Source organism: Silurus meridionalis, chromosome 8 (assembly GCF_014805685.1).
Source record: "Silurus meridionalis isolate SWU-2019-XX chromosome 8, ASM1480568v1, whole genome shotgun sequence".
Taxonomy (NCBI): Eukaryota; Metazoa; Chordata; class Actinopteri; order Siluriformes; family Siluridae; genus Silurus; species Silurus meridionalis.
Window position 1 is genome coordinate 4,131,182 of NC_060891.1, and position 24,650 is coordinate 4,155,831.

Below are 24,650 nucleotides of genomic sequence, written 5' to 3' on the forward strand. Positions count from 1 at the left end.
GTGTGTGTGTGTGTGTGTGTGTAGGCATCCATCAAGGAAACAATTTAAAACCATGAATGATCTAAACATGGTTGAGCTGTCAGTGGCCATTCATCAACTACTCTACCACAAGCTTGGACACAAGGATAGATGATGTAGAGCAAATCTAAAGAGAGAAAGTGTAAGAGAGTGAAGGACAGAACAACCTTTCTCAGTCTACGAGTTTGGTGACATAATCATCGGACTTTAATAGAGATAAGCCAGAGGTTACAAACCTCTTAGTATTTGAACACTTACATATTACATTTTTATATACCATGGTGAATACTTGATTGCGATTGGCTGGTTCAGGTTTGAGCTGCTTATAAACAACCACCTAAAGATCCATGAGGTTTCTGTTGATGGTTTTCTCAGAAACCATTGTACCACTGTAACAAACTGTTTCAATGAGTATGATGTATCAATGATTATCCAGTGTTGAGGATGAGGATGGGTTACTGGTTGAGTCTGGTTCTTCTCAAAGTTTCTTCATCATGAAGGTAGTTTTTCCTTCACAATCACCTCTGGCTCATTCATTAGGGATAAACTTAGTTTTGGCACTAATTAATGAATATATAATTTATTAATTACATATTTTGAATCGATTTGATTGCGTGACAACATTGTTAAAAGGTAATTAAAAATGTATTGAATAAATAGATAAAGATCTTTGTTTAAATGGAATATGATATAATCGGTAATAATGTATTATAAAAAAATACAGTGCTTCACCACTGTTCCTTCCTTGGACCACTTTTGATAATTCTGACCCCTGCAGACCAGGAAAACCCCACCAGAGACACATTTTTAGAGATGTTCTGACGTCTAGCCATCACAATTTGTCAAACTCATCACCCATTCTTCGTGCTTCTAACACGTCAACTTTGAGGACAAAATGTTCAATTGCTTCCTAATATATCCCACCCACCACCAGGTGCCATGATGAAGAGATAATCAGTGTCAGAATTGTCATGACAGAGGTTTTGGAGATACAGCATATGAAATAAATAGGTAGATAATGTGGGGTTTTTGTATTGTTTTGTTTCTATTCTCTTCCCACGTGACATAACGCATGCACACGGTTCTCATGTAACTTCTCACCATGTGTTAATGTTGTATTAAGGCTTTGGGACAACATGGCTGTAAAGAAACAGTGATGTAATGCCAAGCATACACAGAACACTGCGTTCAGCATTTAATTACTGAGATAACAGGAGACAAAAGTCATTTGCCTTGTTTACTTCGAAAATCTCTGCCATCTCTCCTCCTAATAGCGTGTCTTAAGGTTTAAATGATACAAATGGTTGGCGCCGTCTCCTTCTTTTTTTTTCAGATGAGATTTCCCCCCTAGATTAATCTCTGTGCGTGCGTGCGCGCGCGCGTGTGTGTGTGTGTGTGTGTGTGTGAGGGTATATGTGTGTGGTAACAAACCCACAGGGACCTCAGGGGACAATTGTCCCTGCTCATCATTATGAAGGCAGAGATTACTTTCCTATGATAAGACGAGTGTTGCTTAATCTACCTTTTACACCTCAGACATCAAAAACATTTCATCTGGATTGAAGACAATGTTTGTTGTTAAATTGCAGACACTAAAGCACGTAGCTTACTGGTAAAACATGCAGAACGTGTTAGTATCTTCCCAGAAGAATGAAGGTTCTGAAGTGTGGAATGGGATGTTCAAAAAGCATCTTATTCTGTAGAAAAATGTTCTGCCGGGTTCACATTGTCCAAAGCTACTGGTCGATAGGAGGCTCTTTCGGAGCTTTGATTTGCCATACAAAGAACCCAGAACATAGATTAAAAAAAAATTCTAACCAATTCTCACACTCCTCATCTGTAAATATTAATAATAAGAATAAAAATATTCTGTAAATGGCATTGTTTCTAAAAAATCTGCCCTGTGTTCATGGAGGCTTCCTCTCAACCCTGAGGACTTTTTTTTTTTACTCTTTGAAATGGAAATGTTGGAGAAGTTTTAAAGCATCACACTCTCCTGTTCAAGGCTTTCTAATCTCGGAGCTCTGCCTGATGATGTCTCACACACCATCAGCCGCTTTGCATCCATAATGATCTCATTTAGAGCTCTATTAAATAGTACTGACTCAGAGGGAATGGACACACACTGCATCAAAGACACTGGCGTGTGCACACACACTCACATACACACACACACACACACACACACACACGAAGGCAACAAAACTCAGATAATTAATTTTCTGTAACAGCAGCTCTGCCAGCAGTTCCAGCTGCAAATTCTAATCACAGAGTTTATATTAATGTACTTGCTTTAATACATCATCAGTTCAAGCATCAACTTACACTGGAATCCATCTGAATGGATTAAAATGGATGTTTTGATCTTTTGAAAGGAGTCTCCAGTGTCAGGGCTTTGCAACAGGCAGAGGGAATGATGTTTGGAAGGGGAAACCTGTACTTTCTAATTTCCTGGGTTAGGGTTTTTTTATCATATAATTGTCTAGAAGAAAAAAAAAACGATGTGATGTGTCAATCTTAAAAAAAAATTTGTTTAGTTTTTAACATATTTGCATCAGTAAAAAACGATTTATTTCTATATAATTATCAGTAGATGCGCTATTCTTTTGTTATTTAGAAAGTGACCAATAATTTGTAACCAATATTTTCTATGTAGATCGATTTCTCCTCGCTAAAGTGTTTCCCAAGCACGTTCTCTTAACACACTCCTTTTTCACTCTACTCCCATTTTCCCTGCATTTCCCACTTCTCCTGTCCCACCCTCAGTTATTCTCTTCTCCGTCCCATCCTCCTGTCTCGATTTTCTCCTCCAGGCCTCAGTATCTGTATTCCGTATCCAGCTCGAGCTGCTTTAAGCTCTCCTCAGGGTGTCATCTCTGTTGGCCGCTCCTCCTAATTAAGACATATCTGCCTCGCTCTCGAGCTCATCACGGCCCTGCTGCGTCTCAGAGCCCAGGCGAAGCTGCTTTCTATTCAGGCCCCCGCATGGCACTAATCGCCTCGTCGCCATTCTCACCTATCTTCTCAGGGTTACGGCCTGATCCTGGCTACTTCCTCTTCATTAAGCCCTTCGAAGTGGTCAAACATACACTATATAGGCAGAAGTTTGTGGACACATGAAAATAAGATTTATATGTGCTTCTTAAGCATCCCTTTCCACATTTAGGTGGAAGAACCTCTGTTCTTCTGGGAAGACGTTTCACTAGATTTTAGGGAGTGCTTGTGGAGATTTGTGATTATTTACTATCACAAGGTTGTCTTCAAAGATTCATAGAGTTTGCTTTGTGCAAATGGGCATTTTCATGCTGAAACAGGTTTCTCCTAGTTCAAGTGAAGGGAAAATTTCATGCTGCATCTGAAGACATCAGATACAATTTTGTGCCTCCAACTTTGTAGTAATAGTTTGGGAAGAATCACATATGATGCAGGAAATGTTTATTTAACTTCCATGTCCCACAGTGCAGCGATCACAATTATATAGAATATTGTTCAAAAATGATGTACTAGTATACTGATATATAATAAGTCAAAGATATTTTATAGGGATTACTGGGATTAATTTAGGAATTAAAAACTCCTACTCATGATCAGTTTGTTTCTGTAAAGCTGGCATTGTTCTATACGAATAAAATTGAATTTGAAAAAAAAATCTTGTGAAGTATAAAGAGAAAAATTTCGTTTCTTTCGTCACTTTTTCAAACAAATCTCATCGAAAGGGTGAAAAATCGAACACGTCGCACGAAACATTATCCTGATTGTACTGATTTCTCTCGTGTTTCGAAACGAAGCCATTTTGAAAGCTACAGTAACGATAACAAGCTGCTCAGGGTACGTCCCGTGCTGAGAGCCTTGGAAATTTGACGGCGTTGTAATTGTAGCTGTATGTAGTACAGTACAGAGTGAAACAAGGCTCCTCCAGGACCATGGTGCAACATAAAATGATATGAAGTAACAAAAAAAATACACAAAATGCAAAACTAACTGGGCTGCTACATGAAGAGGATTTATGCAAACAACATTTACCGTGAGCTACACAACTACACAACAGTAAATGAATAAATTACCATCCTGGGTTTAAGGGTCTTGCACAATGGCAGCTTGGCAATACCAGGTCTTGAACAACCACCCTTCTGATTAGTAACCCACAGCCTTAACCACTGAACTACCACTTCCCCCATTTGTGAGAGTTAGCGAGAGTTCCGGTACGCTAGGAGCTAGTGAACCAGCAAGCCGATTGACGGAAAAAAAAAACAACAACATGTAGTACGATAGTACAGATCTGTAAACATCAACATGCTTCACTTTTTTATAGTCTGAACTGCATTATTAGCACTTTCACATTCTCGGTTAATCGCTGTGCTGTAATTTGATTCGAGGCACTGCCTCAGCATAAATATGGGAACTTATGTGATAAGAAAGAGCAGAGCAGAGGAAAGACAGAACGAGAGAGAGAGAGAGAGAGAGAGTGTGAGAGAGTGCTCCAGCTGATACATGAGGTTAAATGAAAGGTGTGTAAAGAGTGCCTAAGAGTTTTTATTGTATTTTATATATAATCCAGAATTTTGCTGATTTCTGATGAAATAAATAAATTAGCTGGATGCAGAGACACTGCTGAGGATACGCTCTCCCTCTGTCTCACACACACATTATAGTTTTTGAGAGACACATAAATGTTCCTTTTGCTTATATGCAATAAACTAGGGTAATTTACCAGTATGAGGTTCCCTGGTGGTCTAGTGGTTAGGATGCGGCGCTCTCACCGCTGCAGCCCGGGTTCGATCCCCGGTCAGGAAACCAACCCCAGACACTCTCAGTGCCGGTCCCAAGCCCGGATAAATGGGGAGGGTTGCGTTAGGAAGGGCATCTGTTTAGTGGTTAAGGCTGAAGCACTTACAGTGCTTGGACATACGCTTCAGTCCAAACAGAATCGCATGGTGTTGAAGTGTGGAATGGTTGCCATGTTGGATCCTCCATCTTGTCCTAAAAACGACAAAAACTCAAGATGTTTCCAAACTTTTAATAAGCACTGTAAATAAATATATATTTTTTATATATTATTAAAAAAAAATACTAAAAGAATTAATGAATGAATATAAGAACCAGAAACTGTATACTATGAATAATATTAATAAATAAATAAACACAAAAGAAGGGTAATATTGCTGGTGTAATCTACTATACAAACACTATGAATAATAATAATAATAATAATAATAATAATAATAATAATAATATCAATAATAATATTAATAATAATATTAATAATAATAATAATAATAATGGAATATATGCTAAGTCCACACACACACACACACACACACACACACACACACACACACACACACACACACACATTTTGTACACAACTTAAAAGGACTATAAACTTAGGGAGAGAAAAAACTTTGATGAAACTCCTAAAATGTCGAAGTGCAAACTTTTTCCTGCAATGTTTTCGAACCAATTCGGCCCTGAAACTCGATAATAAGCCTCTCTGTCAGCCTATTTTTAAGCTCCCGGCAGCTAATTTCCCATAAACGCTGCAATTAACGACTGTTTTGACGGCGATGGTGTGAAGAGGCGCCAGGATTAAAAAAAAAACGGGATGCAGGCGCGCTGAGGAACATGGCTGCGTCTCGGGAGGTTAATATTTCATTTTCAGCCTCATTTGCGCCTCATCACAAAAAAAGGAAAGAGAAAAAAAAAGGCGAGCGTGATTCCCTGAGCCCTGACCGAGCGTTAGTACGCAACTCGTAGTGCAACGAAATCACATTTGTTGTCTATTTGTCTGGAAAATGATAGCAGCCTCCTCAGAAATAAGCGTGTGTATGTGTGTGAATGGAGTGCCACTGAATGGAGTGGAAAAGCAGTGAGGTGTGAAACTGCATGCTTTGTTGAGTGCATTAGCCTGATTTAGCTCAGACGAGCAGTCAGATACGCGTGACGCCTTTTGTCCTGAGAACTGGCATCAATTCGAACACGGCTTGCTTGTTAAGTCTCAATTTGATCCAGTCAGAAAGGACGTAAAAAACACTACAGGCAGGGCTGCCGCTTCCAGCGCTCAAACAAGCACCGCGTGTCGCCGTATCATCGCTGTGTATTATCTTTACAAGATTTATAATCACTCCTTGATTCCATTATAAGCTTGGATTAAAGCTGTTTGCTCCAGGTTTTCTGTGGTATCGATGTTCCTCCTGGTTCTCCGGTTTCCTCTGACGTTCTAGAAGACAAATTCGGGACAATGGCGGATCACAACTTAGAAATTGAAAAAAGTCTCCAAACTTCACTCTGATGTTCCCTAAATATAACCGTATCAGCGGTAGTAATTCCGTATCTCAAGCTTAGATGACATTTGAATTTCATTAATACTGTGTGTGTGTTCTGTCTGCCATCTCTGTGGAGCCCTGAAAAAAAATACACTCAATTATTTGCATTACACGCAATTATTATTACAGGTCGTGGTCCACTGAGGAGTATTCTGAAGTTAGTCTGATCTATACACTTTATAAACTTCAATAGAGGTCAGTACCAGCCTTTTCCAGCATGACATTGCTCCTACACTAAGCTCCATGAAGCTCCAGTGGAAGATCTTGAGCGACCTGCTGTAAAGGTCTGATCATCAACCCAATTAAACACCATTGAGACGAATTAAAACGCTGACTGTTGACTCTGAAATCAAGTCAAGTGTGTGTGTGTGTATTGTAATTGTAATTATTAGAGTGGGGACTAAATGTGGAATGGGACGTTCAAAAAAAGCACATAGCAATCTTAGGTTTAGGTGTCCACAAACTTTTGTGTGTAGCGTATGTGAAAAAAGCTGAGGCTGTGATGGTTTTGGAGGAGCATGTCATGTCAGATGGTAATACAGTGCGTTCGCTTCAGGATGGATGTAGAGAAGTGAGGAGTTGTTACCGGTATAAGTGCGTAGGGAATTCAAAGTGAAAATGTGTCCTATTGTGTTTTGGTGCATTCAAGCTTAAGAAAGTACGCTTTGAGAGTGTGTTCAGGGGCAGCATGTCTCGACTGGGCAAACAATCACTGACTCCTGGACTAAGAGCACCCCCAAGAGGAGTTTGTTTCAGTGTGTGTGTGTGTGTGTGTGTGTGTGTGTGTGTGTGTGTGTGTGTGTGTGTGTGTTTATGTGTCTGCCCTGGAAGCAGATGACATCTCTAAGTTTGAAAGATATGAGAAAGACAGAGAGATGTTATCCTCCTCTTCCGCCTGCTTCCATTAGGGGTCGCCACAGCGGATCATCTGTCTCCATATCACTCTGTCCTTTACATCTGACTCTTTCAAACCAGCCACCTGCATGTCTTCCTTCACCAAATCCATAAACCTCGTCCTTCACCTCCCGATTTACCTCCTGTCTGGCCTCAGCATTCTTCTACACCATGTTCTTCCTCTGCAAATGACCAAACCATCTCAATTGGTCTCCCTCACTTTGTCTCCAAAAAGTCCCTGAGATTCTTATGAAAATCGCAATGTTATAAAACAATGTAATATCATTATATTAGATAAGATTAGATAGGATTAATCAAATAATTACACATGTAAGCTGCTTCTTTGTTACTGACTGTTCCTAGGCACTTACACTGGAGACTCCTTTCATCCATGTTGAACAAACACGTTTCTGTAAAATGATTATAAAATAAAAACGTTAAAAAATATATAATTGCTTTACTATTAACCTTAGATGGTGTAGAGCATATTCTATGCAAGTCCCTATAAATGATCAAACTGTTACTATGGAAACGGTAGCGGTATTTAAACGAGCATAATATAGGGGGTGAATTACAGTCAATCAGATTCAAGAATGTGAATGTGATATAATGAAGCATTAGATCCTTATATGCAATTACTGTGAATACAAGCCATGTTAATGCATCATACTGTAAACCAGTGTGTGTGTGTGTGTGTGTGTGTGTGTGTGTGTGTGTGTGTGTGTGTGTGACACACACACACACACACACACACACACACACACACACACACACACACACACACACACACACACACGCACGCACGCACGCACACACACACACACACACAAACACACACACACTTCCCTACCTCCTGATGATGTTTTATGTGAGTTTAATGTGCAAGGCAGGCGCTCAAATCTGCATTGAGAGGAAGAGACACAAAAATGAAGGGATAAGAAAAGAGAAGGAAATGGAGAATAAGAAAAGAGGTACATAACCGAAGGAAAAGGGGAGAAATAGACCTAAAAATCAGGTATGGTAAAAGAAGCTGTGTGTGTCAGAGAGAGGGAGAGACTGAGAGTAGGAGAGACAGAATACGGAAAGAGAGATATTAAAACAGGAAAAGAGCAAAAAAGGAGGCCGAGAGTGACGGATCACAAAAAGAGCTAGAGGATGCTGGAGAGGAAGAGAACGGCAGATAGATAGTGACAGAAATACAGCAAGAGACACACAGAAAAGACAGGGACTAAGACTGTAGAGAGAAGAAGAGAGACAAAGAGAGAGAGGAGAAAAGAGGAAGTTTAAAGGAGAGAGGAGAGTAAACAGAGCCAGAGCAGGAAAAGAGACAAAGAGACAATGAGACTGATAATAAAGAGAGCGAGAGATCAGATGGGACAGAGAGAGAGAAAAGTGACAGAAAAAGAGAGACTATGAGTGTAAAAAAACAAGAAGGAAAGAGACAGCAGAGAGGAAGACAAGGAGACAATGAGAGAGACAATGAAAGAGATATTAAGAGTAACAGGGGAGACAAAGAAAAAAGAAAGAGAGCAAGAAGAGAATGAAGAGACAGATCATTAAGAAACAGATACCACAGGAGACTGAAAGAAAACAAAAGGCAAAAAGAGACCGAGCAAGAGAGGATGAGAGAGAGAGAGAGAGAGAGAGAGAGAGAGAGAGAGAGATGATGCCAGTCTGCTGTGTGACAGCTGGCCAGTGGGAGGAACTGAAGTATGATGGGAGCATGAGGCAATAGTGTGACATTCTCCAATAGGGAATCAGACGGGAAAAAAAAACATTTGCGTGTTTTCCTGCACTCTTTTGCTTGACAGCTTGTTTCCTTTTGCCGGAGCCAGCATCCTGCCTCTAGAGGCTGTATCACACGTGGCCTGCTAATTGGATTAAAACGGCCCAAAACGGAAGGCGAGTTATGTTTGTGTGTGTATAACACTGATCCTGTGGAGAATGTAGAAGGTCCCAATGATGATAAAAAAAAAACATGTCTGGCTCTGGCAGCTCCATCAAATCATATCTCAGACATAAAGACGGCCTGAAAGACGAACCGTCTAGACACTGAAATGAACAACTGACAAACCGTACAACAAGAGGAAAAAATATGATTAAAACAAAGTGGAATCAAATTCAACATTTCCTAACAAACATAACCACAGACAAGAGAAATCAAAATTCCATTCGTTACAATACAAATTTGTCCCTCAGAAATGTTCCCCATTCATCGCAATGAATTCATCGCAATGAACAAACCTGTGTTCCATTTGCCATGTGGTTACGTATAAAGTAATGTTGACTACAGTTCCCATCAGCCACTGCACCTCACTGGATTACAGTCATGAGTTTGTTTTAGCATGAATAAGAGCTTATCACACTTTCTTTGCATCTGGACAGTTCGTTTCTCCAAATTTTCAGCTCAAATTGTGTGTTTTTGCCTTCTATAGTTTGTTGCATATATACAAAAGAAACATGTACTACAAAAAAAGATTTAAGCCCAGGTGTTTCCACTTTTTGGCAACTCCAAAACCATTACCATATACAGGTATCCATGTCCTACTTCCTGTAGCCACATCAACATTGAACTTATTTAGATTCTGAACTAAAGCCTACAAGTGATCAGGGTTACAGAACAGTGTATACTAAATCTGACACTAATGCACTTTTTAAACTAGTGGCCCAGAGCAAGTATCCTTACTTCAGGACTGGAAAAGGACACAAATAACTTGCGGCCTAAACTGAAGACTTTATTTTTAGAGTGGAACAGTGATTCCAGATTAGTCAAATGTTGACTTTCTATCTTCCTCACCCTGGATGTGAGAAAGGAATGCAAATTTCTTCTTCATCAGTCTCCATTCCACTCTGTCCTTTACATCAGCCTCTTTCAAACCAGCTACCTGCATGTCTTCCCTCACCACATCCATAAACCTCCTCCTTGGTCTTCTCTTTTCCCCCTTCCTTCTTGCACATACATGTCCAAACCATCTCAATCATGCCTCCCGCCCATTGTCTCCAAAAGGTCCTACATGCGCTGTCCCTCTAATAAACTCATTTCTAATCCTGTCCATCGTCGTCACTCCCAACGAAAACCTCAACATCTTCAGCTCTGCTACCTCCAGCTCCACCTCCTGTCTTTTACTCAATGCCACTGTCTCTAAACCATACAACATCTCAGGTCTCACCACAGTCCTATAAACTTTCCCTTTCACTCTCACAGATACTCTTCTATCACAAATCACTCCTGCTATCACTCTTCTCCACCTACTCCTCCTGCCTGCACTCTTTTCTTCACTTAACACACTCTCCTTTACTTTGCACTGTTGACCCCAGGTACCTGAACTCCTCCACCTTCACCACCTCTTGTCCCTGCAACCGCACCACTCCACTGCCCTCCCTCTCATTCACACACATGTACTCTGTCTTACTCCTACTGACTTTCATTCCCCTTCTCTCCAGCATGTAACTCCACCTCTCCAGGATCTTCTCAACCTGTTTCCTACTCTCACCTCAAGAAAAAAATATGAATGCACATTTCTGGTTAAAAAAATGTAATTTTATTAATCAGTTCATAGTAGGACAGCAAACAGTTGAACATACAATTACAATTAAACAATCTAATCTCATGTCTTTGACACAAAAGTTCCTATTTTTGTCATAGAAGGCCATCCGGCTCGATAATCCGAATCAGTCCTTAAATATCATCTTACTACTACATTGCTGAGCTGTCATATTCTGCCAATGAATCCATAGAGTGTGGTTGCCACCCAGTGGTCAGAATGATCAGCAGTGAACTTTAAAACCTGGTTCTACTCTGTTTTATTCCTAATCAAACCTGGACTCAGTTTCTACCATTCAATATGACCTTGAAACTAAGACCAACGTCATCAATGGAGTTGCGAAATTCAATTCAGTGCAATTCGATTTCACAATCGAATCACAATTCGATGTCACGAAGCAGGATTATAGAAATACATTCAAAATACAATTATAAATTGGTCCAAGTTTATCCCTAATCAGCGAGCAGGAAAAAGTAATCTCCAGTCAATTTTTCAGTCAATGAGAACACCATTATAGCATCAGGATGGATTAGGGAGCTCCAGAGAGTGGAAGAAGACAGGGAGAAAGACCATGAAGTTTATACACCCATCATCCCCCTATCTTCAACCCAAATAATGTTTCTGGATATCTACTGCAAAGCAAAAGCTTTAAGAACTCCAACCAAAATACTTATTATGAGTTACTGTTATTATTATAATTCTACAATCGCTTTTATATGTCAGTTCCGATTATGGTGTATGTTTGCAAAGTGTTCAGCAAGACTTAAACCAATTTTTCTGAGGAAACATTTTTTGGAATCGGGTTGATTTTTGGTTGGCCATTTTAACTGATGTGATATGGCTGCTGTGATACTTTAGTTGTAACCAGTCATAAGTAAATGAACATTACTCCCTTAGTCCTGGTGTCTCCTGGGTTTGACTGCTGAACCACCCAAGCAATCAGTGAAACGGTGGTATAGCAACTCACTTACACAATGGTATATGCCACCTCACAGCTCCAGCATCTAGGGTTCAGACCTGTGCTTGGGTTTCTGTCTTTACTGAGTGTCTTTTCCCACACTGTCTTGTGTGTTCATTTGGGTTCTCCAGTTTTCTCTTGATGTCACCCAGATGAGGATGGGTTCCCCTTTTGAGTCTGGTTCCTCTCAAGGTTTCTTCCTCATTACATCTAAGGGGGTTTTTCCTTGCCACAGTCGCCATGGCTGCTCATCAGGGATAAATACACACCATTCACCATCACTGTTAATTTCTGTAAAGCTGCTTTGAGACAATGTCTGTTGTGAAAAGCGCTATACAAATAAACTTGACTTTTTTTTACTATCAAACATGTATTAGATTGTTTCATTAATATAGGAATCAACATAAACTGATTTAGACATCGTTTTACGATGAGTAATTGAATGTGAAATGGTTTAGTTCTTGTTCAACAAGAAAGAAATCCTTGTCGGAATTTCCCTTTAGACTTTCCTGAAGTGAGAGTTGTCCAAAAGCAAGTAAGATGATTCAACAGTGCCACCAGTTACCCAGTAATGCTGTAAGGATTGATTAGATGCCTATACGTAAATGCATATACACATTGTCTGACTAGAAAACCTGACAGAAATCTGTTCAACTCTTTGCTTTTTGATCTATCCTCTCAAGGTCTGGTGCAATGAGCTGCTTTTAGCTACATTATATCAGCTAGTGTCATTTTGCAATTGCAGACAAAAGTCAGACATTGTAAAGGATTTTTGTTCCCCTGGGAGCCTTAAAGTGACATGCTCTAATGGCTGTGGATTTGACCACTTTCAATTTTCTGACATTTTTCTTTAGTTTTTCTCTGTCAATTAATGTACTGTAAATAGGCACCAATTCAGAAAAGTTTGAAAACACAGACACATGTGAATGTTCCTTTTGTATAGATGCAACAAACTCAGTACACAAGTTCTTCTGTTAAATGTCTTTCCACAGAACGATTCAAAATTGGACATTTAATAGAAGAACTTGTGTAAGACGGAGAACAGAAGATGTTAACAGACTGTCTCACCCCCACAGTCAAACATGGATGTGGAAGCCTAATGGTTTGGGGTTGTTATGGAGCAGGGGAAGGTTGGAGATTTATTCCAGTTGAAAGGAACCAACATGGCAAACATTACATACTTCAACATCATGCAATTCCGCCTGGAACCGACTTACAACATACAGCAAACAACAAGACAATGTCCTGAATTTATACGTCCAAGCCCTGTGTTGATAATGAAAATAAAGTGAAACATCTGTACATTTACATATTTGTTGACAAAGTAAAAGTTCTTCGGATAAAATTGTATAGTTTGTCACACATACATTACAGCGAAATTCTTTCTTTCTTCTGAGCAAGTTGAGGTCATCCAAGGTACAGCCCCTTGAGCACAGAGAGTTAAGGGCCTTGCTCAAGGGCCCAAGAGTGGCAGCTTGGCGATATCGGGGCTTGAACCCCCAACAATCAGTAACCCAGCACCTTAACCACTGAGCTGAACTGGGAGACACAAATCTGTTCCCTAACCGATATTTGGGGGGAAGGTTGGTTTTATTTTGTCCCAGATTATATATTTTCTCTTATAGCACTACTTTTCTCTTTATTCCTTTGTGTATGTTTTATTGCTACAGTGGCAACTCTGAATAAGAGTCAGAATGTTTTTGTTTGTTTTATTTCCCCTAACATCACGTTTCATTCAGATACAGCAAAAGGTTTTAACATTTCCTTCCTCCTTTTTAAATGTGAAACTATTTTGATTCCATTTCTATTAAAAAAGTAAAAAAACCATTAGAGTTTAGCTTTTTGTTAATATGTTTGTTTATATAAATTGTGAACAAAAAGGTTACAAACTCAATATTATAGATTTTTCTATTAAATGAGTCAAATAATGATTCAAAATATTGGCATTTTGTCACTGCCATAAAAAATAAAAAAAACGCTGTGTTGAAACAAAACTCACACCCATGCTAGCACTGAATGTCTCCATGGCCACCGTCTCGCATCGGTGATAAAATCTGACAGAACGGAAAAACAGTTCAGCCAAATTCTGTGGTTTATATAACAGCTAAGTGCATTGACAGTTTATTAAGAAACAATAATGTGCATACACATTAACTTCATCTCCACAGCATATTAAAAACAATCACAAAAATCAAGCTTAAGCAAATGGTTTAAACATTGTACAATATATTACATTTATAGATAAAGTGATGATTTCTGTTTGGATTTCCACCCAAAAATGAAAGCATCGATGAGGAAACGCTTCTGTAATCTTTCCCCATTTGAACGTGTTAACACACTGCTAATGTGAACACACATCCATTATTTCACCATCACCAAAAGTGCATGAGACTTGTGACTACAAGTCAATTATGGTCTTACAACTCGAGATTTAAGCCTCTTTACACTATATGGACAAATGTTTGTTTGCTTTTTGAACTTCCCGTTTCACATTTAGTCCCCATTTTGCTTAATAACCTCCAATCTTCTGGGAACCACTAGATTTTTAGGAGGCAGCTCAGCCACCGTTCGACTTCTTCGCAAAGGTGTTCAATAGGATTGAGGTCAAACGTTTTTTGTGTGTGCACAGGGGCATTGACATTTTGTGGTAACAGCTTTGCAGAAGAACCACATGTGGATGGAAAAAGCATGTGTCACAATACATTTGTCTATACAGTGTACATCCTGTGACCAACCCACCAACACTCCCAAACTCCCAAATCCCCCAAATATCTTTACAGGTTACTGCTGTCGAAATCAACCTCATGCAACGGTTGAAGGTCTTCAAATAGCTGAGGAATTTGATTAGGTGAAGTAGAGCATGGGCGAAATATTGAAAATTTAGGAAGAAGTACACTGGTGACACGAACGTCCTGTGATCCTGTGTTTTGCGGAACGTACCAAAAAAAACATGCTTAAGAAATCAGCGTTGCGCAATTAAGTTACATAGGGAAGTCCAGCTACAGCGATGTGTACAGGCTGAAATAAAGATGGGTTCGAAACCCACTTCTATGAAATTCTGGAATTTCTTTTGGATGGTGAATAGTTCAGCATAAATTTACACATCAGCTACATGGTTCATGTAAAAAAAAAAAAAAAAAAAAGGGTCTGTTTATGTCCAATATTTTGTAATGATATAATAGCTTTGAACTTTTATAAAAATGCCCTTCTATTTTCACTTCTGATAACTCTTTCCTATGTTACCCACAATTCAACTGTCACAAGTGGGAATTTTCTGAAAAATTGTGAAACTTCTTAAATACCAGATGAAGGCTTATTTTTTACACCTAATCTGATAATATATAGTCTTTGATAGGTGTCTCAAAACATCTTGCTGTAAGACATCGATGGCGTTGCTGTAAAAAATCTCTTTTACTGCTTCTGCTCGAAGACGCTCAGGTCTTCACTCTGATTCCTGATTTTCATTGACATGCCCGTGGTGCTGGTGTAATTGGAGCAGGTTTTCCCATGCTTCACTTTCTTAAGGTGACCCTGTATGTACATGCGGAATTTCCTGGTGGAGAAGCAGTAAACGATGGGGTCCAGGATACAGTTCAAGCCCATGAGGAGCAATGTGACTTGATGGGCGTCGTTCAGGTACTGCTTGGTTTCCTGGCTCCAGTCGGTCATATTTAGGACCGCGAGAGTCCACGGGCCTTGGACGACGTGATGAGGAATGAAACAGATGACGAACACACCCACGACGGCGCACAGCATGCGCAAGGCGCGGCGTTTGGTCCCGTGAGGTCGGCGTCCTGTACTGGACCGTGGCTGACTGATGGGCTGGGACAGGAGGGTGCACGCAATGAGCATGTTGCAGAAAACAACAAGAAGGAACACTGTGAAGAACAGGCCAATAATTAAGAAGTGGATGACAATGACCGGTAGCTTGGATGAAGTATTGTTATGATAACCCTCGAAACATCGGGACACATTTGCATGATCGTCTCTCTGGAGTCCGGGGTGGCGAGGTTATAAGATGCCGCCGCCAATGTAACAACCCAGACAATCACGGAGGTAATGACCCCCCGCCTCCAGCAGTCTGAAGAAGCGGCCACCAGTGGCCGAGTCACTGCCCAGTACCGATTGATGCTGATAACGGTGAGGAAGAGGACGGAGCAATAGGTGTTAATGAAGAAAAGTGCACCATTGATGCGGCAAAAAAAGTCTGAGTAAATCCAGTCGCCACGATTAATATAATAGTTGATCCAGAAGGGAAGCACACAGACAAAAAGCAGATCCGCTACGGTCAGGTTGGTCATGTAGATACGTATCTCGTTCATGGCCTTGGACTCCCGCATGTGATTCAGGACGTAGAGGGCGTACACATTGGCCACCAGCCCGATCACAAACACCACACCGTAGAATGCGGGGAAAAGTGTGTAGCGGAACTCTGAGTCCAGAAATATGGACCTGTTTTGGGGGTCCTCCAGGCTGAGGAACTCAACGAAAGAAGTCTCCGTTGGAAGCATCTAAAAAGGCGACATTTCAATCAACACAGCATTCAACAAGAATTCACGCAAGGCACGCTCTCTATCGATTTCTATTTTTCTCTGGATTTTCCTTTCCTTATCGCTACAAATTGCAATCAAGACAAAAGTGCAGACTGAAAAGGTCATGAGAAGTCGACTCCAAACTCTTTTTAATTGGAACAAGTAATTAAAGGTTATTTAATAGTTTAACATTCTTTAGTTACCACTAAATTATTCTTTGAACCTTTCCTGACAAAAAGAAATTATTGGGTTCTACCCAGAATCTTTTAACAGATCCCAAAACATAACAAGCAGAAGAACCTTTCAGAGATCTAGATTTGAATTCTAAGTGTATACAGAATGCAATGGTTTTATTCCTGGGTCTCATTAAATCCGGAGCCTTTCCCAGAAAAACCTCATGCTCGGATGTGACGCCACGATAAGGAAACTGGAAAACCCTCAGGAAAACCGAAAGATTCAAAGGGAAGAAAACACACAGAAAATGTACAAAGACAAGTGTGTGCCTCCAACATTGTGGGAACAGTTTGGGGAAGAAGCAACTTTGATTGGACAAATCAGGTGTCAAAATACTTTTGTCTATATAGAATAAACAGTGCAGCCATAATGCGATATAAATAAATAAACATTACATGCAGGTATTGGAACAATACAGGAAATGATGTATCCTGGTTTTGACCCTTTTCAGAAGCCATACAAGCTGTTTAGTTTTTTCTTTTACATGTGGTACGTGACAGTGCACATCACACCTCTGGCAAAGATATTTAGAGTTTCCCACGATGACTCATTTCTGTAAGCTGACATTTCAACACCTCAAAATACTATAACATCCTCTTACTACATTCTCGGGTTCTTTTATTTTAACAATTACGGCTTCGTAGCCACAATACAAGACATCCCTCCTGTCATGCCATAATCTCGTGAGAAAACACACTGAAGCAGGTTTATATACACTCCTGAAAACTTCTCCTAGTGCAGATTAACGAAGCGTTAACACGGCCTAAATTTCAAAATTCAAGCAATTTAACCCTCTATTCTACTTACTGATATTTACATTTACGGCATTTGGCAGACCCCCTTATCCAGCGCGACTTACATTTATCTAATTCATACAAGCAGCTATGGGGTTGAGGGCCTTGCTCAAGGGCCCAGGCGTGGCACCTTGGTGTGGCTGGGATTTGAACTCATGACCGGTCAGTTTACTCAGTGATGTAAATAAATACGCTGCTTTAAAAAACAGCTGTAACCATAGTAACATAGTTAAGTAGTCGTTATAACACAGTTAGTTCCAGTTAAATGCAGAATAAACCAGCTATTGGAAACATTTTCTGAAACTTACTGAGGTAAAAATATTTGTAAATGTAAGTTACATGGTGAATTTGTTGTTGTTTTTTGCATTTTATCACTTTTAACATCGAAATAACTGCACATACCAAATCTCATAGGCTTGCAGTTATCTAAAAAAAAACAGGAAAACCAGTCCTCATATGCTCTACAGATTATGATTAGGTATAGTCTGTGGCTCACTTTGAGTCATGAGAAAAAATTCCAGAGCACAGTGCCCAAAGGTGTGGCATATTCAAGGTAACTCACACATTGCACAACATAGGGATGGTTGTTTGTTGTCAGACCTATTTATGATCCAGACAAAAAAAAGGCCCTAAGGAAAAACGTTTCTCGAGAGATCTTTTGCAACGCTTAAAGCGGTCTACTCAAATGTTTTTGGTCAAAGAACCAGGTGCACAAGTAATGAAGAGTTGTTGTATACTTTAGGGTAAGAGATTTGGTGGTATTATTGCCTGGTAAATAAAAATTTTATTGAATCTATATGAATCGTAGAAGATTGTAAAGACCAGACATGTCAAACTAAAGACCTCGGGCCACTTCCGATCGGAAAATCTGGGATTCAACCCAAGGTATTGCCAAACTGCTACTCTTGGGGCCCCCTGAGCCCCAACCCTTAACCCTTAGTAATCCAAAAACCCTGTATCATGGCTCTGCGCTCTGACGCCAGCTTCCAAATCTCGCTGGGATATGCGAAAAAAATCATTACATTGTGCTGTTATGTACATGTGAAGTGTAAAGCACCTTTCGTTCTTTTTATTGTAACTGGCAAAATTTGACTCTGTGAGCGCTAAACAGTTTCCATGCTTCATCCCTGAAACTATTCCCCATTTCCGCCTACAGGCTGCTCGAACGCTCTGTATGTTATCCATGTGAGCAGCGTTTTTTTTTAGTCCTGAAGATGAACAAAAACACACCGGAGTCGTCTCACTCATGCACACCTTCTTTTTATGCTAAGAGTCCCAGCACAGAATTGAACCCCAATTAGTAATGAACTGACAGCCGAGAAACGATGCCGAACATTTCACTCAGGCAAATGTGCATAAGAGCAGAATGTACTGCTTTTCTTTGGTATATTATTTTTCACACTTTATTCTCTGTCTGTCTTTGTTGTAAATGTTGACAGTCTTTGGTCCCCTACTTCTACTTTATTTTAGTCCTATAATTGAGTTTGACACCACTGGTAAAGACAAATATTGAATCATTACCTTGGGAGTTAAAATCTAATGAAATCTACTAATCCGTAGAAAATTTGGTAATATCAATGATTTTAAATGGTTGCCTGGTGACGTGAAATCACATCAAATCTATTTATATGGTAAAAGATTCAGTAGTATTGAGAAATATTAAATCATTGCCTGATTAAGCAAAATTTACATTTACAGCAAAAGCCCTTATTCCCCTAATGGACCTACAGCTGAGCAGTTGAGGGTTAAGGGCCTTGGTCAAGGGCCCAGCAGTGGTGCTGGGATTCAAACTTTGTGACCCTCCAAGTCAATGCCTTAACCACTAAAATTACCACTCCCCAAAAAACTCACTTTGAATCTATTGAATTTTAGATTTAGTAGTAAAGACAAAAGAAAGACTAAATAATGATTGCTTTTTGAATTAAAATGATATCAAATCAACTGAATCATAGATGATTCTGTCGTTTTGACAAAATATTGAATCATTGCCTGGTCAATGAAAATGGTACAAGATTTTTTGAATTATACGTTAGATTTTGGTAACAAATATCAATATCAATGATATTGTTTGCTTGTACAGGTGATAAAGGACATGTGCCTGAATCGTCCCGTTATACCTGGGTTTCCTCAAGGTTCTCTGGTTTTCTCCAATCCCCCAAAAACACGACGAAAATCCAGCTCTGGCTAGAAACGATTAATCCGAAAATTGAATAAATGCATAAATGTACAGTATGAAAGCATGTGTGCATGGAACCTCGTGTGTTGGATGTGGATGGACAATTGATAAATGCATAACTTATTTTCATAACTGATTCATACATAGGGGCAATTGAGCACAGCATTTCAATCTACCTGCATCTACCTATCTTTGACCAGAAGGAGGACATCAAAGAACCAAGATGGAACCTCATGCCCAAACTCAGGACTGACCCATGGACTAATATTTGTCATTAATGTCTTTGCTGTCTGTTGAAATGTAATATATTATATATATAAAACAATGTATAGAACTGCATCTCAGAAGGCAGTTCTATGAGATGCAGTCCTTTTTATATTATAGCTAATAATCTACAAACATTGCCAGCCCTTTTCATGTGTATGTGTGGGTGTTTGTTGTGTGACTTACCTTAACTGGGTCCTGAAATCTTTATTTTTAATATAAAAAAATAAAAAAATAAAAAGTTACTGTGATCTAGATACTTGCAAATTCTTCTTCTTCGTCTTCTTCTTTTAAAAAAAGACCCAACACCCAACAAGTATTAGTTCATTGAAATAGTCTGGACCGGACGTATTCAGAAGCTTTGGTTTGGTTCTCCTAACTGCTTCTGTCTGGAAGTGGGCCACTTTTATTTGACTGCTTTCACAACACGGCATTACTGCCACTCCTCCACCTCCCCCTCCGCCTCCTCTTTACCAACCTCTTCCAATCAGCCCTACTTCCTTTTGTATGTCTGGTCATATGTCTCTGCTGCTTAAAAAAAACCCACCAAGGATCAATCATAGAATTTCTAATCATTTCTTTAGAATCCCAGTAAAAAAACCATCATCAGTTACACAGTAAAACCATTACCAAATATGGCCTTTATGCACATGAATAAATCATTTTCACAATCAAATAAACCATTATAAAGATTATTGGAATCTAAAGGCTTGAGGGTTTCAGGGTCCCTAAAAACATCCAGTAGATAGCAACACGTGATCAACAAGCTGCCAAAGGTGTTCTATTGGTCCTTAATGGTATCAGAGAGAGGACATCAATAACCAAACAAAATTACCAGAACAGTTAACATCACAGGAAACATTACAGTTTCCATTAAAAACCAGTACAACTCCTATTATAGCCATTTAAATCATTAGAAATTCTAGGAGAGGTTCTATAATTTTTTTCACTCTTCCCTGCACATTATTGAGGTGATGGACAGGTTGATGGAAGAGGTCAGACAGGAGTCTCCCTGTACTATGATCTTTGCAGATGATGTGATTTGTGGTGAGAGTAGGGAGCAGGTTAAGTATCTGTGAGAGTGAAAGGGAAAGATTATAGGACTGTGGTGAGACCTGCGATGTTGTATAGTTTAGAGACAGTGGCATTGAGTAAAAGACAGGAGGTGGAGCTGGAGGTAGCAGAGCTGAAGATGTTGAGGTTTTTATTGGGAGTGACAACGATGGACAGGATTAGAAATGTAGGCATTGTAGGCACTGCATGTAGGACGTTTTGGTGACAAGGTGAGGGAGGCGAGATTGAGATTTGGACATCTGTAAAGGAGGGACATGGGGTATATCGAATGGAGCCACCAGGAAGGAGTAAAAGAGAAAGGCTAAGGAGGAGTTTTATGGATTTGGTGAGGGAAGACATGCAGGTAGTTGGTTTGAAAGAGGCAGATGTATAGGACAGAGAGACAGATGATCCGCTGTGGTGACACCTGATGAAGAAGCCGAAAAAAGAAGAAGAAGAAGAAGAAGAAGAAGAAGAAGAAGAAGAAGAACGGCTAACAGTGCCTGGTGCATTCTCAACATCGCCTCTAGATGTCGCCAGATTCAGCTGTTGTTGCCGATTGAAACACAAACTGTCACCACAAAGTTGGAGGCACACAGTGGTATAGGATGTCTTTGAATGCAGTAGAATTAAACGTTCCCTTAACTTGAACTAAAAGCAAAACATGTTCCAGCATTCCAGATCTTGAGTGGCCTGCTCCAGACCTCTGACCTCAACCTTCTGGAATAAAGTTGACTGCACCCCAGGCCTCCTCAGGTAACCTCAGTACCCGACTTTACTAATGGCCTTGTGACTGAATGAACACAAAAATCCACAAGCACACTCAAACATAGTGGAACATCTCCCGGAAAAGTGAAGAACTCTAAAAGACATTCAACCTCACCACATCACAGCTACGCTCCCTTCACTGGCTTCCTGTAGCGGCCCACATCAGATTTTAAACTCTGATGCTTGACTACTGAGCCAAAAAAATACAAGCACCCCAATACCAGTCAGCACTTATGTCACCCTGCAGTGCACCACACTCCCTGTAGTCCTTAACCGCAGCTTGACTGGTCCTACCATCTCTCAGGGTACAAGGAAGACATGCTTCCAGACTTGTGTCTGGAACGAACTCCAATTAATATCCAAACACCTGAGTCACTAGCAGTCTTCAAACCATGACTAAGACTAAGTTAGAAAGCATTTATATATATAAATGTCATTGTTACTAATTTGCTACAGAGATAAATATAGATCCATTGTAGTTTAAAAGAATGCATGCACTGCAAAAAGAATGTCTTGAATAAGTTATTCAATACTTCCTATTATACAATTACAATCAAACAAGATAATGAAAACTTTTTCAAGCCATTTGTACTCATATAAAGCTTGAAATTGTCTTGTTTTCTGTATTCTGTTGCTCACATGAGTCACTGATTGAAGAAAAGTGTAGCAGCTTAAAATGAGCAGTAAAAATGCCAGAAATTGACCTAATAATCATATATATGGTTTACTGTAGATCTCATGTAATCTCATACTTCATAAGAAATCCATCAATTCGACAATTTTCATGACACGACATTTTCACTTAACAAAATTAATTCATTAATTTAAAATAATTAAATAAATAAACAAAATATATATATATACAAATGTCAAAAAATATATTTTCTTTTATTATTAAGTCTAAGAATAAATAAGGCAATACATATGTTAATACATTTAAAAGCCAATAAATAAGTTAATAGATTAAAAATAAATACATACATAAATAAATTCCAGCAAAAAAATCTAAATTGTTTGTTTGTTTGTTTGTTTTATTTAGTGTACATAATCACTGTATCCAAGCAATTATGAGTCAACCCTAACGTTAACATGTCATATATAACAGCGAGCACATGGAGGCGTTGTAAGCCCAGTTTGTAGTCTTCGCTGCTGACCTGTGTTGTGATGAACACACTCCAACCAAAACCTATATGACACCATAGAACAGACCAAGTTCACCCCACTGTGATGTGATAGAACTGCTTATAAAAAAACCCGATGTGAATAATTAGTGTGAGTACAGGAGAAGAGTGGGTACAGAAGAAGAGTGGGTACAGAAGCAGTGTGGGTACAGAAGAAGAGTGGGTACAGAAGCAGTGTGGGTACAGAAGCAGTGTGGGTACAGAAGCAGTGTGGATTCAGGAGCAGTGTGAGTACAGGAGCAGTGTGGGTAAAGGAGAAGAGTGGGTACAGGAAAAGAGTGGGTACAGGAGCAGTGTGGGTAAAGGAGAAGAGTGGGTACAGGAAAAGAGTGGATACAGGAGCAGTGTGAGTACAGGAGCAGTGTGGGTAAAGGAGAAGAGTGGGTACAGGAGCAGTGTGAGTACAGGAGCAGTGGGGTACAGAAGAAGAGTGGGTACAGGAAAAGAGTGGGTACAGGAGCAGTGTGGGTAAAGGAGAAGAGTGGGTACAGGGGCAGTGTGGGTACAGGAGCAGTGTGGGTACAGGAGTAGTGTAGGTACAGGAGCAGTATGAGTACAGGGGCAGTGTGGGTACAGGAGCAGTGTGGGTACAGGAGCAGTATGAGTACAGGAGCAGTGTGGGTACAGGGGCAGTGTGGGTACAGGGGCAGTGTGGGTACAGGAGAAGAGTGGGTACAGAAGCAGTGTGGGTACAGAAGCAGTGTGGATACAGGAGCAGTGTGGATACAGGAGCAGTGTGGGTATAAGAGAAGAGTGGGTACAGGAGAAAAGTGGGTACAGGAGCAGTGTGGGTACAGGAGCAGTGTGTATAAGACAGAAATGTTAATACAGCCGACTAAATACTGGCTACAGTGCAAATACAGGCAGAAGTGTAAATGCAGGCATTCATGTGCATTGTGTAACAAATCTTATTTCTAAATGCCTGTTATGAATATATACATTTCACAAAATATCTCTCCCTTTGTAATTAAATATTTTATATTTATTTAATCATTTTACACTCTGGGAATTATTCTATATATATATATATATATATATATATATATATATATATATATATATATATATATATATATATATATATATATATGCTATTTGCAGTGTACTGTGGTGCTGGAAATATCTCCAGGATAAATGTCTTAGAAGTTTAGTTTCCCACAGTGACCTGGATGTGTCCGAGAATTTGCTTGGGATACCATATTTAACGGCTGCTCTGTAAAAGCAACGCTGATCCTGGACCTCCACAGTCCTCCAGAAATGCTGTAAACAGAGCCTATGAAAAAAAACTGCTGTGATTTCACCCAGGTGCGTTGGAGGGAATGTTGGCCACAAGCCCATGGGATTCGCATTCCATGCGGGAGCTACAACATTGCCTGGTGAACACACTTTTCAGGACTGCGCTTGGAGAAATAAGGACTTTGTACACTAAAAGAAACCTAATCAAACAGGCAAAGTAGTTTTCTCTCTAGAGTTCATTTGTTGGTTGACACTAGCATGATGAGAAAAACCTAGAATCTGTCATTATTAATAATGGTGCAAAGTGGTGTTAGTGCTAATGAGTTCCCATTAACAACAGCCTTGACATTACCATGTTTTACAGCTTTACCTTAGATCATTACACAGCACTGATACTGGAGACTCCTTCCAAATAAAGAAAATCTGATGAGAGAACACGTATTGTTAGCACAAGCAACACCAGGAACTCACTTCATTTGCAAGCATTCAATGTTAACAAAGTTCCGACAAACTGATTTTTACTCAATGGACATTTTTCAAGATGTTACTCCTCCTGAGCTGGGAAACATTCTAGATATTAATGCCTGAACAACATTGCAACAGATCTACAGAAACAATTCAAACTTACTGTGTTTCCTTCACTGGGTGAATGTATGGCACTTACACTCTTAAGT

General features: G+C 39.7%; 1 protein-coding gene across 1 annotated transcript; it reads right to left on the reverse strand.

The window, feature by feature from the left end:
• Positions 1 to 12,875: 12,875 nt before the first annotated feature.
• Positions 12,876 to 20,132, reverse strand: ptafr (platelet-activating factor receptor). Its single transcript, XM_046855545.1, is given in 3 exon segments — positions 12,876 to 15,736; positions 15,739 to 16,249; positions 19,925 to 20,132. Coding segments are annotated over 2 exon segments (1,098 nt in total). The 5' UTR covers positions 19,925 to 20,132; the 3' UTR covers positions 12,876 to 15,149.
• Between the last annotated feature and the right edge of the window lie 4,518 nt (positions 20,133 to 24,650).